The 17897-nt window shown below is 44.9% G+C and overlaps 1 protein-coding gene across 9 annotated transcripts in view; it reads left to right on the top strand.

Annotated features, from left to right (window-relative positions):
• Snp (Snipper) overlaps positions 1–17897 on the top strand; it is a 78800-nt gene that overhangs the window by 27616 nt on the left and 33287 nt on the right. For 4 of the 9 annotated variants that reach the window (XR_012823232.1, XR_012823231.1, XM_075671350.1 and 1 more), the window contains exons 6-7: positions 5849–5921; positions 9381–9477. Coding sequence is in view for 7 of the 9 variants with exons in the window: in XM_075671350.1 (XP_075527465.1) it covers positions 5849–5921; positions 9381–9477 (170 nt within the window). In the remaining 2 variants the exon portion in view is untranslated. Of the gene's footprint in view, positions 1–5848; positions 5922–9380; positions 9478–9530; positions 10113–13781; positions 13811–17897 lie in introns of those variants that run through there. The other 5 variants (XM_075671348.1, XM_075671351.1, XM_075671345.1 and 2 more) reach the window with 5 other exon arrangements.

Here is a 17897-nt window from a genome sequence, read left to right as displayed (position 1 = left end):
TTTTGTGACAGACAGCGGATGGAACCGTCTATAACATTCCAGAAACTTCCGATACATGCAGGCGCATCCTGCGCTGTGCAATAATATTTGTTAGGCGGTGACAAGCGGTCACCTGGAAAAGATAAACAAGTACATGTGTCAATATCCCATTCCTGTGGCATGTGCTCCGCTTCTTGGATAATGTTCATGGACGAACTGTGGTTTCTGCCTGCATTAAACAGATATGAACGATATTGCATTAAAAGGCTTACTGTCTGTGCTTTAGGATGACATCTAGTAGTCCCTCAATGTTTAAGAGTGGCGCCATCTCAGCCATCCTCCCCCGCTCTGTGCTTGTTTTTCACTCTCCCACCCTTCGCCTTCGCAGAGGGATGGGCAGTATGGGAACGCTGGCATGATGAGCGGCATCATAGCCAGCTGTGGAAGAAGACGACGAATGCGAGTAGTGGCACGAGCGCGTTTGTGTGGTTATGCTGAGGGACAGCGACACTCAACCCAGGAACAGGCACGTAAGAGCTGCGCTCTAAATGTGTGTGCTCTTGTTATCAAGCCGAAACATTGGGGAGCCACGGCATGCTAGACTTCACGGCCAGTAATGAAGTGCGAAAGAAAGAGGCGTGCACAGAAAGAAGGGTGAAAGAAGGAAGAGATTTGCCTCTGTTGCTAGGCAACACTTTTCTGGGTGGAGCATCTGCTTGAAAAACCTGATGCGCTGTCGTCTCCACTTGCCTGCATTCTTTTTTTCTTGGGTGCCGTCTCTCAGGTTTTTCGAACCCATGCGCTGCGATGTCCGCTCTCTGCGCCTTGTCGTCTGCTAGCCTACTGTTTCGGCTGCCGTGAAGGATACTTGGAAATCTAAGAATCCCCTGATGTCGGAATATTAGTTCTTAGTACTGAGGCATTAACATCACAGGGAAACTGAATAACAATCGTTATTCTGAAGAGCTTGGTCTTCTGAAATTCATAGTACTGAAATATATTTACATTGAAACTATAAGAAGTCAGCAGGGGATTTCTGAAAAGTTCTTTAATGTGGCGTTTGTGGTAACGAGGTTTTACTACACATGCACACACACACACGCGCGCGCGCACACACACACACACACACACACACACACACACACACACGCACACACACACACACATTGCCACGAGGCTGTGAACGGGCTGTTACTGTTGGTCGGACAAAGACGGTGGCGACGAAGTGGCCAGAGGCATGCGCAAAAGCCTTGCATCAATCGCCGCTGCTTGAAAATAATAATTTGTAAATATACATTATCCCCATGGCATCTTTTTTGGTGGAGGTGCTTGGTAAACCTGACAGCATACTGGCTCCATCAACCAAGCGCGGACCTTCAGAACAGTTGCCGTTTTGGTTGCTCTGCGATGACCACCGAAGTGACAATGGCTCAGCAGCCACAGGCTCCTGTGATTCTGTTACACCAACGAGACCCGGGAACCTTTTCTGGCATAGATGGCTTGGACGTTGAAGAATGGATTGACATGTATGAGCGCATCAGTGACCACAACAGGTGGGACCTCATGCTGATGTTAGCCAACGTGATTTTCTACCTGAAAGGAATGGCACGCATGTGGTACCAGATGCACGAAGAAGATCTTACAAGTTGGGACGCTTGTATGGTGAAGCTGCGTAAGTTGTTCGGCAGACCATTTGGCCGTCAGCTGGCCGCTAAAAAGGAGCTGGGATCCTGTGTCCAGATGACAACCTAATCGTACATTTAGTACATACAGGACATACTGGGCCTTTGTCCAAAAGCTGACACAAAAATGACCCAAGCTGACAAGATTTCGCACATATTGAAGGGAATAGCCGACGACGCATTTAAATTAAATCTACTTGTATTCAGGGACTGTATGACGGTCAATGCAATAGTTAAGGAATGTCAACGATGTGAACAAGTGAAGGGCTGCCGCATCACCCGCCAGTTCCTTCGGCTGCCTAACACCGCTGCCACATCATGCGAGGACCCACCAATGTCTGCGTAGTCTACACCGTCGGAAGATGTAACTCGCATTTTTCACTGTGAACTCAAAGCAATAGCTCCTACGGCTGTCCCTCCAGACGTTCACTCAGCCAACCTGTCCACTGTGTCGCTCATACAAGCAGTCATCTGCCAGGGATTCTCAAACCTGGGTTTATCATCTGCCATTTGTTCCAGCCGTGCACCTGAACAGACTTCTGCAAATACTACCCAGAACCAGGTCTACCCTTCACGCCACAGAAACTTGGCTGATTGGAGAACGGCAGACGACCAACCCCTATGTTTCAACTGCTTGCGCATTTGACTCATTGCCCGTCACTGCCGCAGTAGCTCATCATTACTTTCAAACTGGACCACTGGATCTTGGCATCGTCCTGGAGGCAACATTCGATGTTTTTCCCCTTGCTCTGACCTACATGCTTCTGATGCTGCTGTTCCATGCTCCAGGTTTAGCCGTTCACTGTCCTCACAAGGCCGTCAATCTCTACTGCCACAACCATGCCAGTCCTCATCCCCTGCGCGGCCCAGCACGTACGCTCCGGAAAACTAAGCTGTTTCCTCTGTTGACTGTACCTATGCGCCGAAACCTTCTGGACATTCAAGTAGAAGATGTTACATTTACGGCCCTCGTAGACACCAGAGCGCAGATTTCAATAATGAGTGCAGCTCTCCGTAGTCAGCTCTGCAAAGTTGTGCCTGCTATTCAGAACGCAGCACAGGTCGCTGATGGCAGCACATCTGCTGTTCTTGGAATGTGCATTTCCCGAGTGCGCATTGCTGGCCATCAGACCACTGTTTTGTTTGCCGTGCTTGCGCAATGTCCTCACGACGTGATCCTCGGTCTAGACTTCCTCTCGATGCACTCTGCCCTTATCGACTGCTCCTCAGGTGTGCTTCAACTGAAACTCCCTTTTGACGCCCACGTAATATACGACACTCCCAGCTGCTTATGTTCTGTAGAGTTCCCTCATGTGCCACCGCAAGCTGCTAGGTACGTCCCATTGCATCCCTCTCCTTGTGTGTGCGATGATGAATACGTTGTCTCCCTGTTTCTCGATGTGGTCCTGGCGCACTCTGTTGACCTCCCATGCACTGTGGTCACCGTATGCGAAAACAAAAACCTGCCTGCCTCTTTTGAACTTAGTACTTTCTACCCATGTGCTACCTGCCGGTATCATGCTTGCCACCGTGTCGTCGTTGCAGGAATGCGATATTTCTGTGTTAGCCGTCGACGGCCCTCGGAGTTTATTTCTGGCTCTCTCACAACCATCGTGTCTAAATGTGCCAATTTCGAAAAAGTTATGTCTGCAGATCTCCCGCTTACGCAGGCATACAAGCTTCATTGGGTCTTGCTGTCAGATGCCATTATCTTTGATCTCGAAAATCACCCTTTAGGCCAAACATCAGTGGTTTGGCACATCATCCGCACTGGCAATTCTAAACTGTTTCACTGGTGCCCTTACCGTGTTTCCGCTGCGGAATGCGCCATAATCCAAAAAGAGGGCGACAAAATGCTGGCCAAGGATGTCATTGCACCGTCCTCTAATCCATAAGCCGCTCCTGTAGTGCTGGTGAAGAAGAGGGGCAACACCTGGCGCATTTGTGTTGATTATTGACACTTCAACAAGATAACGAAGAAAGACATTTATCCCTTGCCCCGTATAGACAACGCACTCGACTGTCTTCATGTCGCCCAATATTTCTTTTTTATTTACCTTTGCTCAGGTTATTGGCAGGTTGCTGATGACCCATTGGACCGCAAAAAAACTGCATTCATAACTCCAGATGGCCTCTACCACTTTAAAGTCATGCCTTTCCATCTTTGCAATGCGCCTGCCGCATTCGAGCACATAATGTATTCGCTTCTTTGTGGCTTGAAATGGTCAACCTGATTGTGCTTCCTTGACGATGTCATTGTTTTTTTGCCAACATTTGACAGCCATCTGCAGCGCCTCTTCGCGATTCTTGAGGTATTCTGCAATGCCGGCCTCCAGCTCAGCGCCTCAAAATGCCATTTTGGATGCCGTGAAATAACAGTACTTGTCCATCTCGTCAATGTGACGGTTGCCCAGCCTGATCCTGAAAAAGTTTGCACCGTGAAAAATTTTCCTGTCCTTTCTCCGGCTAAAGACGTCCAAAGCTTCACTGGATTGTGCTCTTATTTCCACCGTTTCATCTGTAATTTAGCCGACATTGCATGTCCCCTTACTGTGCACCTCAAAAAAGGATGTTGCTTTTACATAGGGCTCGCCTCAAGCTGCTTCCTTTTTGGCACTTATCAATGCCCACACTTCTCCTATTTTAGCGCATTTTGATACGATTGCACTGACAGAACTTCACACAGATGCCAGTGGCCATGGAATCAGTGCCATCCTCGCTCACTATCAGGGCAGACATGACTGTGTTATTGTTTACGCTAGCTGCCTCCTGTCTGCTCCAGAGAAGAATTACCCTATCACAGAATCAGAGTGCCTTGCTCTTGTCTCGGCTGTTGCCAAATGTTGTCTCTACCTGTTTGGCCAGACCTATAATGTCTTAACTGGTTATCTTGCTCTCTGTTGGCTTTCTTTGCTTAAAGACCCTACAGGCCGGCCGCCTTGGTCGTTGGGCTCTTCACTTGCAAGAATACTTGTTTTCGGTAGTACACAAGTCAGGTCATCGCATGAAAACAACCTTGTACACTTGAAATTGTCTTATACTAACGAAATTTGGCTTACATACTCTTGAAGATATGTACAGTGCTAATCCCTACTTTAATTTGCTATATCTCCCAGCAGTAGTTGCGAAAGTATAAGGTTATTTTTCAGAGAATTGAGAAAAAAGAAGTTAGTTGAAATGTTCTAATTTTTTTGCATAGTTCCAGTAATTATACACGCTGTCTAGCTAGATATCGTCACTGTGCGATTTTCAAAGAGCTAAACAAGCTACAGCACAATACGTTTTGTGAAAATTTACTGCATAAAAAAGTGCTTGCAAAGATGACTATTTTGCCATTGGGCATCGCATAACTCAAACACTATAGCAGCTAAACAAAAAGTAGTGTCGTTTTTGTAATCTGCGTATAATTGGCTGAATTTTGAAACCTCTAGTGCAAGTAATAAAAAAAAGTTGTCTTGAGGAGCGTCTTCCCTTAAAGATTGCAGTTGCACCACACTCTTTGATAATGCAGTGATTGTGAGCAAGTCTAATGACAGACAGTTGAGGGAAATTATTGAGGTTGGCCAGATATTCGAACAATCAGCCATGTGCATTGGGTTCGATGGGGGCGAAATGCGAAAACACCCGTGTGCTTAGATTTAGGTGCACGTTAAAGAACCCCAGGTGGTCAAAATTTCCGGAGTCCTCCACTACGGCGTGCCTCATAATCAGAAAGTGGTTTTGGCACGTAAAACCCCAAATATTATTATTATGTGCATTGGTGTCCTGCCAGTAGCGCTGACAGATAAAGAAATAAGTTATCTCAGTCACATTAGGTCCTTTTTTTTGTAACTTTTCCATGTGAATCAGCCTTTTGACATAGCATGCATGCCCCACCACTTGGAAACTATTCCTTAAACTTTAGTTGCACGTGAGGGTCTGTTCTGACCACATTTTTTTCCACCCTTATTCTATACAACACAACATGAAACAATAGTATTCTAAAACCTGTCCTGTCTTACTTATTTAAACTGTACTGCTTACTTTTTCAAGCTGTAAACCTTTTTGAATATGTGGTTAAGTAGACTGGTGGTGGGCATTTGCAAAAACCTGTCCTGTCTTACTTATTTAAACTGTACTGCTTACTTTTTCAAGCTGTAAACCTTTTTGAATATGTGGTTAAGTAGACTGGTGGTGGGCATATGCAGGCTTCCCTCGCAGTGTGCCTACCTGGGCATACCAGTGCCACCATACATGACTCAGTGGATCAACTTAAAGAAGGTGAGCTCAGTGGCTATTCTGTCACTTCAGGCTGAGGACCACTGGGGCCGTATTCTGAAACATTCGCCTTCCACGATAGTTTCGCCACCGCGATAGTCGCATTCAATATATCAATATATCAAGCAGCTGCTTACCTGTGATGTCAGCGTGCACTACCAACACGCATTCTCGAACGCTTCCCATTACATGAGAGAGTGCCCCGTGCGAGTGCAGATCGGCTCATCTGGTTGTTTTCAAGTGTAGGAGCCGCAGTGCGGGTGGCCTGTGCACTGACTATGGTTGGCTACGGCTGCTTTAGGTAAAATAAATTTAAAAAGGAAGTGTGAAATGTTTTGTTTTAAATGAATCAACAGATATCGCCAAAAAACAATGCATGTAAGATGCCGCCAAAAAGACCACCATAAACTACCACACATATCTATCTCATATCTACTACACTCCACCACCAACCGAACGTCAAAAGACGTGTTCGCCTATTCAATGCATGTCGAGAGCAGCCATCGACTCCACGACGTTAAAATGACGTAGGCCGGAACCACTAGATGGCGCTGTTTATTTTCCGGTTTCGCTAAAAGAGCCAATTCAAGTGCCATTGGTGGAGGCATTCGTTCTTTGGTTTGGGACCGCTCCTCGATGGTTTGTAGACGAGGAGCTCAGACTTCGCAGGCGAACATCGCAGGCCGGTGGGAGCGAGGTATTCCTCGATCACGTCGATCGCTTCCTGCAGAGCGCTTTCAATTGATCCCAGGCTACCTCCGGGGACCCAGAGCGTTACGTCATCGGCGTATATCGTGTATTTGACATTCTCGATTTGATCCAGTTTCTTGCCTAGGCCAGCTAGCGCAAGGTTAAAAAGCGTCGGAGAGATGACAGAACCTTGCGGGGTGCCCCTGCCTCCGAGTTTGTATTTCTGGGACTTGATTTCCCCTAGACGGAGGGTGGCTGTTCTGTCGCTCAGGAACGATTTTGTATAAGCGTAGAGTCTCGTGCCGAGGTCGAGGTTGGAGATCGTGTCGAGTATGTAGTCGTGTGATAAATTATCGAATGCCTTTTCGAGGTCTAGCCCTAGGATTACTCCCGCGTCTCTCGTGTCTGCGTCAATGATCTGATGCTTGAGGAGCTTCATGGCGTCTTGGGTGGATAGCCCGGGTCTAAAGCGGATCATTGCTGCGGGGTAGACATCTCTATCTTCGAGATGTTTCGAGAGCCTGTTTAGGACCGCGTGCTCGGCTACCTTGCCGACGCAAGACGTCAGCGAGATAGGTCTGAGGTTATTGATGTTGGGCGCCTTGCCAGGCTTTGGGATGAGCATGATAAGGGCCGTTTTCTAGTCTTCTGGTAGTGCTTCATTCCTCCAGATTTTGTTGATTTCCTCTGTGAGGGTTTCGATTGAGGTTTCGTCGAGGTTTCTAAGTGCCTTGTTAGTTACGCCATCCGGCCCCGGCGCTGACTTGCTGTTTAGGTTCTGAAGCGCCGTGCGCACCTCTTCGGTTGAGAAGTCTCGATCAAGCTCTGGGTTGGCTTTGCCGCGATATGCATCGGCGGTCGTGCCTCTAGCATTTTTGGCCAGCGGGAGGTACTTGTCGGCAAGACGGTCAATGAGCTCATTTTCCGTAGTAATTTTGAGTTCCTCGTGCATGATCTTGTTCAGCGTACGACCCTGGTCCGCTTTGGTTTTGGTTCTATCTAAAAGATGTTTGAGCAAGTACCACGTCGTCCCGCTGTTGATGCGTCCGTCTGCGGCGTCGCACACCTCGTTCCATCGCTGGTTAGATAGTTGCGTGCAATATTCTGCAATCAGCCGGTTGAGGGAAGAAATTCTTTTCCTGAGCCGTCGATTGTGTCTTTGTTCTTTCCATCTCCTGGTGAGCGATTGTTTGGCTTCGAGCATGTGGGCCAGTCGGCTGTCCATGCTTTGAACGGGAAGATCTGTCTCTATTTCCTTCGTGGCCGCCTTAATGTCGGCCTTTAGTTGCGACGTCCATTGTTCCATTGTTTCGTTGCCTGTTCGGCGTTCGTGTCTGAACTCGCGGAACTTGTCCCAATCGACGTACGTCATTTTTCTGGGTCCTCTAGATGGGGGGTCAACAATTGTTGTCTCAACAATGTGATGATCGCTGCCCAGATCCTCGAAGAGGTTGTTCCACTGATAGTTTGGAACGTTGCGGACGAAAGTGAGATCTGGCGTTGTGTCGCGGTTGACCGAGTTACCCGTTCTTGTGGGGTACTCGGCGTTCGTGATGAGCGTTAGGTCAAGTTCATCGGCGTCGTTTAGCAAGTCCTTGCCTTTGGCTCTGCTGGCGACGTATCCCCAGGCCGTGTTAGGGGCGTTGAAGTCCCCGGCCATGATCACGGGGTTGTCGCCGGCACGGTTGCGGGCGAGCTGGAGTATTTGCTTAAATTTTTGTGCTCTGTGCTTGGGGCTGCTGTAAACGTTTAGGATGAGTATGCTCTTGGAATATGCCCCGATTGAATTATTTTATTGCACATATCCACGCCGGCATAAACCACACTGGGTATTACCAAAAGTAAGAACAAACTACGGGCGCCAAATGGTAGCATTTCAACTTCCATCCTTACTTAACAAATTAATCGATGAAAATATAGACTTAGGAAGTATTAGCTGCTCTAACCTTCGCAACTACTTTCTCATGAATGCGTCCCTTTGATTGCCCAACATTTAGACATCTGTGAACGTTTTTGTGTCTAATTGTGTCTAATTGTGTTATAAGCGCATTTTTGGTTGCTGTTATTTCGCTTTTTCGTAAGCGTTTTTGTTCTCAGTTGCTGTACTTGTATTTCTTTTCAATCGGTTTATATTTTTTTTCACACACGCAGGTGATTGTGTATTTTGCATACTTGTTTTTATACTAATGCTTTGTTCGACTTTGTATTTGCTGTCGTGACAGAGGTGCCGTCACATGCCACTGCTTACCTGCTGTACGGGGGGTGGGAACTTAGTCAAGCGTCAATCGCTTTTATTCCCATCCCCTCCATCAATGTAATGGTGATGGAAATAAATAATTATCTATCTTTGCTATATATATATATATATATATATATATATATATATATATATATATATACAGGAAAGCGACGACAAGCCCTTTGGAAGATGTGTTTACTTAACGTTTTCGGCTGGTGGACCAGCCTTCGCCAGAGTACAGTACAGTACACGGACGAAGGCTGGTCCACCAGCCAAAGGCGGTAAGTAAACGCGTCTTCCAAAAGGTTTGTCGTCTCTTTCCTGCATATGTTTCGTTGGGTCCTGCGGGCTGAACCCCCTATATACATATATAAGAAACCCCCTGTGTGTGCGTGTGTGTGTGTGTTTGTGTATATATATATATATATATATATATATATATATATATATTGGATTCATAGCCCTACACAAAGCGGTGCTGTTCTAGTACATCGCTGTAGTATCTTTTCCATGGCGATACAACAATGGTGCAGGCGTTCTCAGATTGCACGGGTCACTGGCCCAAGACCCAGCTGGATGCACTGCACTTCTGTGGGCTGCCTCATTTGGGACGCCACCACAGCGGCATCGGTGAGTGGCTACTTGTTTGTACTTTGCAGGGCTTCTTGGCTCCTTAACAGCAGCCTTTTGCCTTTTCAGATCCAACAGGACATGTATATCAGTGTGCTTCAGGAGCATATCCAGCCTCTAGCTTTACTGTGCCCTTACCACTGTTTGTCAACCATACCAGAGAATGTAAATCTAGGAACAAGCTGCTGCCATAGCACAATTGGTAGTGCAATACATACATAATGTGGAGGTTGTGGGTTTGGCCCCCATTGGTGGAATGTTGTTTTTTTCAGCCGCTTTAATTTCCCTTTAGCTCATCATTTCTACGCTTCAATTAAAATAAATTAAAATAAATACCCACATCATTTCCTTGGCTTCATTATCTGTTGATTTCATATGGTTGTGACTAACAAAAATCAAACCTTTCAGTTCCCCTCTGAGACTGTGTCCCTGTCACTGTATGCATACTTGCAGTAGCACTGTCTCTGGCACACAAGGTTGGGTGTCTACCAACCAGGAAAACCAGGAATTCTCAGGGGCTTTGAAAAGTCTGGAAATACAGGGAATTGTGCTCTATCAGGGAAAATTAGCTGTAAATTTATTGAAAGGGAACGACAGTTGCGCTAATGCTGGCTCGAGTAATAAAGAGGAATTGTAACAAATCATCTTTGACACTGTGTCGTGGGCTGGAGGCGTTGTCAGTTAACGACCGATTTTCCGGGCGCCCGATTTTTGGGACATGCCCGATAATTCGGACGGCTTCAAGGCACCACTACGTGCCCCATAGATTCAGTGCATAAGAACGTATGAAATTTTGGATGCAAGAGCTCTTCGCCATGTGATTTTCTTGACTTTTTGTCGTCACCACATTTCTGAACCACAGCCGCTCTTTTGATTATCTCCGCTTCGAACCGGCACTCTCGCACGCAGATCCACTGGCAGCCGTAGTGACCACCGCGGCAACGCTAGGCCTAGCTACTTCGACTTTTGCTACTGTTAGCAATTGCCTGCAGTTAGCAGTGCTGCCAACTCAGGTTTTGTAATCCTTGCCAACGGCTTCGAAGTTCGGAAAGTATGACGCATTAAATTGGTTTCTGAAAGTAACCTTTGCCTCAATACAGCATTGTTACACGGTGAAACTTAACGGTGTGGGAAGGGGCAATTGTCACGGGACCCACTATGTAATCCTTAATTATACACACGTGCACCTGCCATCTCCTGTCCCAGTATGAGGATCGATATGCCTAATAAGTGTACTAACAGGCCTCCGGAGCTCTTTAGGACGTGCTCGTGGCAGTTTGAGCCCTTAAGGGCAGTAAAAAAGATGCATCAATTTATTAGAACGTTTTCACGACCCCTAGAGAGTCTGAAAAAGTTGGATGTTGACTGCACAACTAACCAAGAGGATGCTTCAAATGGTCCATGGGGCGAACGGGAGGTGAAGGAGGATGAGAACAGAAAGGACTGATACATTGAGCAAGGAACGGGAAAGGAAGTAGAGAGTGTGAAAAAGTCGGACGTTGACTGAACAACTGACCAAGAGGATGCTTGAAATGGTCCATGGGGTGAACGTGAGCTGAAGGAGGATGAGAACAGAAAGGACTGATACATTGAGCAAGGAACGGGAAAGGAAGTGTGCCACCACTTCTTTGAAGGAGCTTGAGGTCAAAAAACAGTGTTTTCTGATGCCGACATGCAGGTGTTTCTTAATCAAGCAGGGAAAGGCAACACTGAGGCGTTGTGCATGGGCTGATGGTATGTCAGGACAGTTGATGTTGACTTTCCAGCTGCTGAGAGAGATAGGTGGATGTCTTGATTTTCTCTTTATTAATTACTTCTCTCCACCTTGACGGTTTCCGCAGAACTATTACGTAAAACTCTTGCCTTTGCTTCGAGTCATCAACAAATTCAACTTCGCCCTGTCATCTGCCTGCTAGCCACCTGGTTAGCTCAGATGGTATAGCAGCTGCCCTGGAAAGGCGGTGGTCCTGGGTTCGAGTCCCGGACCAGTACGAATTTTTCTTCAACTGCGAGGCTTTTCTTTTGAGGGGCCCATATGGGTTTCCTTTGTAGCAATTGCTACAAATGGGTGGATGTCTGATTTTTCCTTTTTTAATTACTTCTCTCCACCTTGTGGGTTTCCACAGAACTATTACGTCAAACTCTTGGCTTTGCTTCGAGTTGTCAACAAATTCGACTTTGCCCTGCCATCTGCTAGCAGCCTGATTAGCTCAGATGGTAGAGTGGCTGCCCCGGAAAGGCGTTGGTCCCGGGTTAGAGTCCCGGACCAGGATAAATTTTTCTTCAACTGCGAGGCTTTTCTTTTCAGGAACCTGTATGGGTTTCCTTTGTAGCAATTGCTACGAACGGGTGGATGTTTGATTTTCTTTTCAATAATTACTTCTCTCCACTTTACGGGTTTCTGCAGAACTATTACGTCAAACTCTTGTGACAAAGTTCAGTCCTCATAGCAATGAGCTTGCTATCAGTTGATCGAAATAGCTCATATTCGAAAATATTTGCTTCTGTATGCATCTCTTTTTATTCATATTTGAGTATGTTTGACTCAGTTTGGTATGGGCTTTACTATTTTTTTCGAAGCTATTTGATTCGCTGTGCATTTTATTAACCCCTCCCTTCTGTTTTCATTTTAAATAATATAACTACTACTCCTTACTATTCAACGTGGATTTTTAAAATTTTTAATATGCATACTAGAGAGTGACAGCATCAGATGACATCGTGTCAGCCTGTCTTCACATAAAACAAAGTTATTTATTTATCTATCTATTTATTTGTTTGCTTATTTATTTATTTATTTATTTATTTATTTATTTATTTATTTATTTATTTATTCAGTACCCACAGGCGCCAAAAGGCATTGCAGTGGGGGGGGGGGGATTTTACAAAACAGAAACGTTCACAAAATATTTTTTTTTTACCCGACGTGGGAGGAAGAAAACAACAAAAATTCAACAGAAGTTTCAGAATGGTAAGTTATACATGGGCAATTGAACCAAAAGGTAAAATAAACGGGGTAGTTGAGTCACTTCAACAGGGCAAAAAATAGATCATTTGATACGACGTTGACGACACCGGCAGGTAACCTATTCCATTCTTGTATAGTTTTTGGAAAAAATGAATTCGTATTCAGTTGTGTCTTGCATGGAACTTCTCATTCCTTTAGCGCATGGTCCACGTGTTGTGATCGGTAAAGAGGCGGCATTATATATTTGTCCCTTTCTGTACCAATTGTACCGTAGTATATGGAATGGGAAAGCTTCAGTCGCAGCCTTCTGCGTTGTACCTCCAAGGTATCCCATTTAAACTCTTCCTTAACACTCGTAACGCTGAAATTAACTTTGTATCAACCTGACACATACCGCACACCTAGATTCTGTGCTCTCTCAAGTTTATCAATGTCACGTGCCGTCAGAGGGTCCCACACTATACAGGTGTACTCAAGGATGGACGTTACGTACGTTTTTGTATAGCAGCTCTCGTGTAGACGTGCTGAATGCTCTGGAGTTCCTATGAAGAAAACCTAGCATTTTCCCTGCCTTAGCGGTTACATAGTTAACCTGTTTCTGCCATGATAATTCTGGGGTGTACCAAACAATCAGGTATTTAAACTGTGTTACTTTAGCTATGAAATTGTTATTAAAGGTGTAAGAGAAATTTGTAGAGTTCTTTCGAGTGAATGTCATGTTGACTGTTTTGGTTAGGTTTATCTGCATGTGCCACTTAGTGCACCATTCACTAATTAAATTGAGGTCTTGCTGAATCAGACTGGCATCATCCATGCTGCTAGTCACCCTATGTAACACGCAGTCATCTGCAAACAGCCTTAGTTGTGATGTTAGACCTTCGCCAATATCATTTATATACAATAAAAAAAGTAAAGGACCCAGGACGGAGCCCTGGGGTACACCGGATGTAACTTCTTGCGGGTACGACTGAACCCCGTTTTTGACCATGACCTGCCAGCACAGGGTAAGATATTCTTTAACCCATGAGACAAACTGTGGGTGAATTTTACATTTATGCATTTTTTCTATGAGCAATGAATGGGGTACCATGTCGAAAGCCTTTCTGAAATTGAGGAAGATACATTCAACTGAAAGCCAAAGCAGAAACAATATCACTTGTGAATTCTGACAACTGTGTAGTACAAGAAAACCCCTTACGAAATCCGTGTTAGGAGGACATAATCACAGAAATAGTATTCAAATGAGCTACAATGCTCGTGAATAGAATACGCTCTAGTATGTTACATGCAATGGATGTCAATGATATTGAACGATAGTTTGAAACGTCGCTTCTAGGGCCAGACTTATGAACAGGGACCACAATACCTGTTTTCCAGTCATCAGGAAGGGAGGCTTCAAGCAGCAACTTGTCAAAAATAAATTTCAAGTACTTGGAAAGCAGTTCAGCGCATGATTTGAACAGGAAGTTGGGTAAGTTATCAGCTCCACAGGCTTTAGAAGTGTCGAGTCCTCGAAGCAACGATTCAATGCCGCGCATGCTGATTACAACATCATTCATGTCACTTGTCGTTTCGAGAAGTGTTAGCTCGTCCGCAGAAGGCATAGTGAAAACGAAACAGAAGTAGGCGTTGAAACATTCTGCTTTGTCATGACCGAACATGAGAGGGGGAATATTTATTACTACATCCTTTCCGTTCTTTTTCACTCTGTGTTCGCTCAAGTTCTGTGCCAAACAGGGAATTTTGCAAAGGCACTCAGGGAAAACCTGGAAAACTCAGGGAATTTGGAAATGTCAATTTGGTAGACACTATCGATTACCTCACGCATTGGGTAATGAAACAAAAGCAATTCAAGAGACTAACAGAGCATGTACTTCTATTAACTGTATCAGATGGAAGCAATGTGCAAGAGCAAGATGCATTGAATTTCATTATACTGGAACAGTAGCCAAGTCATTCAAAAGTGGCGACAGAACAGTTTGTGAAACAATGGATGCAGGAATCAAAGGAAATGCACAAAACAAATTATAGCTATGTACTTACGTATATAAACTAGAAAAAGGCAGAAGAAAGAAATTGCAGTCTGCAGTGCAGTTGGACTCGTGCATACAGCCCACGAGTTTAACTTAAAGGCCTTGGATGAAATACCAAAAAGCATTCTTCAAATCAGTAGAAGAGGTCATACAGCGCAAGAAAATCTCAGAAAGTTGGTGGCAGAGCACTATTAATTTCATTTACAAGGTAGTCGAGATTGCACTTGCACACATAATTAATTACATGTAATTACTCCGGACAGGCCGCCATTAAAATCTGAACCTGGCAACATTTAATGTCAGAACGTTATCTAGTGAGGCGAGTCTAGCGGTGTTGTTGGAGGAATTAGAGGGTAGTAAATGGGATATAATAGTGCTCAGTGAGGTTTGCAGGAAAAAAGAAGGATATACAGTGCTAAAAAGCGGGCACGTCCTGTGCTACCGGGGCTTAGCGGAGAGACGAGAACTAGGAGTCGGATTCCTGATTAATAAGGATATAGCTGGTAACATACAGGAATTCTATAGCATTAACGAGAGGGTGGCAGGTCTTGTGAAATTTAATAAGAGGTACAAATAGAAGGTCGTACAGGTCTACGCTCCTACATCCAGTCATGATGACCAGGAAGTCGAAAGCTTTTATGAAGACGGGGAATCGGCGATGGGTAAAGTCAAAACAAAATACACTATACTGATGGGCGACTTCAATGCCAGGGTAGGCAAGAAGTAGGCTGGAGACAAGTCAGTGGGGGAATATGGCATAGGCTCTAGGAATAGCAGGGGAGAGTTATTAGCAGAGACTGCAGAACAGAATAATATGCAGATAATGAATACCTTCTTCCGCAAGCGGATTAGCCGAAACTGGACATGGAGGAGCCCGAATGGCGAGACTAGAAATGAAATAGACTTCATACACTGCGCTTATTCTGGCATCATACAAGCAAGGTACGCTGCAGTGACCATAGGATGGTAAGAACTCGAATTAGCCTAGACCTGAGGAAAGAATGGAATAAACTGGTACATAAGAAGCCGAGCAATGAGTTAGTGGTAAGAGGGAAAATAGAGGAATTTTAGATCAAGCTACAGAACAGGTATTCGGCTTTAACTCAGGAAGAGGACCTCAGTGTTGAAGCAATGAACGACAATCTTGAGGGCATCATTAAGGAGTGTGCAATAGAAGAGTGTGCAATAACACGTGCCTGGCAAGCGTGTTATTTCTGTGAAAATGATTCACTCCCTACTAAAACATCATCTTAAAGGTTGTTTTAGCTTTATTATTACACAAAAACCTGTTTTCTTTAATTATGAGAACTTGTTATTGCATGTACAATTATATTAAACGTAAAAAGTATCATCATCAGCCTGGTTACGCCAACTGCAGGGCAAAGACCTCTCCCATACTTGTCCAACAACCACAGTCATGTACTAATTGTGGCCATGTTGTCCCTGCAAACTTCTTAATCTTATCCGCCCACCTAACTTTCTGCCGCCCCCTGCTACGCTTCACTTCCCTTGGAATCCAGTCCATAACCCTTAATGACCATCGGTTATCTTCCCTCCTCATTACATGTCCTGCCCATGCGCATTTCTTTTTCTTGATTTCAACTAAGATGTTATTGACTCGCGTTTGTTCCCTCACCCAGTCTGCTCTTTTCTTGTCCCTTAACTTTACACCTATCATTCTTCTTTCCATAGCTCGTTGCGTCGTCCTCAATTTAAGTAGGACCCTTTTCGTAAGCCTCCAGGTTTCTGCCCCGTACGTGAGTACTGGTAAGACACAGCTGTTATACACTTTTCTCTTGAGGCATAATGTCAACCTGCTGTTCATGATCTGAGAATGCCTGCCAAACGCGCCCCAGCCCATTTTTATTCTTCTGATTATTTCAGTCTCATGATCCGGATCCGCCGTCACTACCTGCCCTAAGTAGATGTATTCCCTTACCACTTCCAGTGCCTCGCTACCTATTGTAAATTGCTGTTCTCCGAGACTTTTAAACATTACTTTACTTTTCTGCAGATTAATTTTTAGACCCACTCTTCTGCTTTGCCTCTCCAGGTCAGTGAGCATGCATTGCACTTGGTCCCCTGAGTTACTAAGCAAGGCAATATCATCAGCGAATCGCAAGTTACTAAGGTATTCTCCATTAACCTTTATCCCCAATTCTTCCCACTCCAGGTCTCTGAATGCCTCCGGTAAACACGCTGTGAATAGCATTGGGAAGATTGTATCTCCCTGCCTGATGCCTTTCTTTATTGGGGTTTTGTTGCTTTCTTTATGGAGGGCTATGGTGGCTGTGGAGCCGCTATAGATATCTTGCAGTATTTTTACATACGGCTCGTCTGCACCCTGATTCAGTAATGCCTGCATGACTGCTGAGGTTTCGACAGAATCAAACGCTTTCTCATAATCAATGAAAGCTATATGTAAGGGTCGGTTATATTCCGCACATTTCTCTATCACCTGATTGATAGTGTGAATATGGTCTATTGTTGAGTAGCCTTTACGGAATCCTGCCTGGTCCTTTGCTTGACAGAAGTCTAAGGTGTTCATGATTCTATTTGCGATTACCTTAGTAAATACTTTGTAGGCAACTGACAGTAAGCTGATCGGTCTATAATTTTTCAAGTCTTTGGCGTCTCCTTTCTTAAGGATTAGGATTATGTTAGCGTTCTTCCAAGATTCCAGTACGCTTGAGGTCATGAGGCATTGCGTATACAGGGTGGCCAGTTTCTCTAGAACAATCTGCCCACCATCCTTCAACAATTCTGCTGTTACCTGATCCTCCCCAGCTGCTTTCCCCCCTTGCATAGCACCCAAGGCTTTCTTTACTTCTTCCGGCGTTACCTGTGGGATTTCGGATTCCTCTAGACTATTCTCTCTTCCATTATCGTCGTAGGTGCACCGGTACTGTATAAATCTCTACAGAACTCCTCAGCCACTTGAACTATCTCATCCATATTAGTAATGATATTGCCGGCTTTGTCTCTTAACGCGTACATCTGATTCTTGCCAATTCCTAGTTCCTTCTTCACTGCTTTTAGGCTTCCTCCGTTCATGAGAGCATATTCAATTCTATCCATATTATACTTCCTTATGTCAGCTGTCTTACGCTTGTTGATTAACTTCGAAAGTTCTGCCAGTTCTTTTCTAGCTGTAGGGTTAGAGGCTTTCATACATTGGCGTTTCTTCATCAGATTTTTCGTCTCCTGCAATAGCTTACTAGTATCCTGTCTAACGGAGTTACCACCGACTTCTATTGCACACTCCTTAATGATGCCCTCAAGATTGTTGTACATTGCTTCAACACTAAGGTCCTCTTCCTGAGTTAAAGCCGAATACCTGTTCTGTAGCTTGATCTAAAATTCCTCTATTTTCCCTCTTACCGCTAACTCACTGATCGGCTTCTTATGTACCAGTTTAT

The sequence above is a fragment of the Dermacentor variabilis genome, chromosome 10 (assembly GCF_050947875.1).
Source record: "Dermacentor variabilis isolate Ectoservices chromosome 10, ASM5094787v1, whole genome shotgun sequence".
In the NCBI taxonomy this organism is placed as follows: domain Eukaryota; kingdom Metazoa; phylum Arthropoda; class Arachnida; order Ixodida; family Ixodidae; genus Dermacentor; species Dermacentor variabilis.
This window is presented reverse-complemented; position numbering and strand designations above follow the sequence as displayed.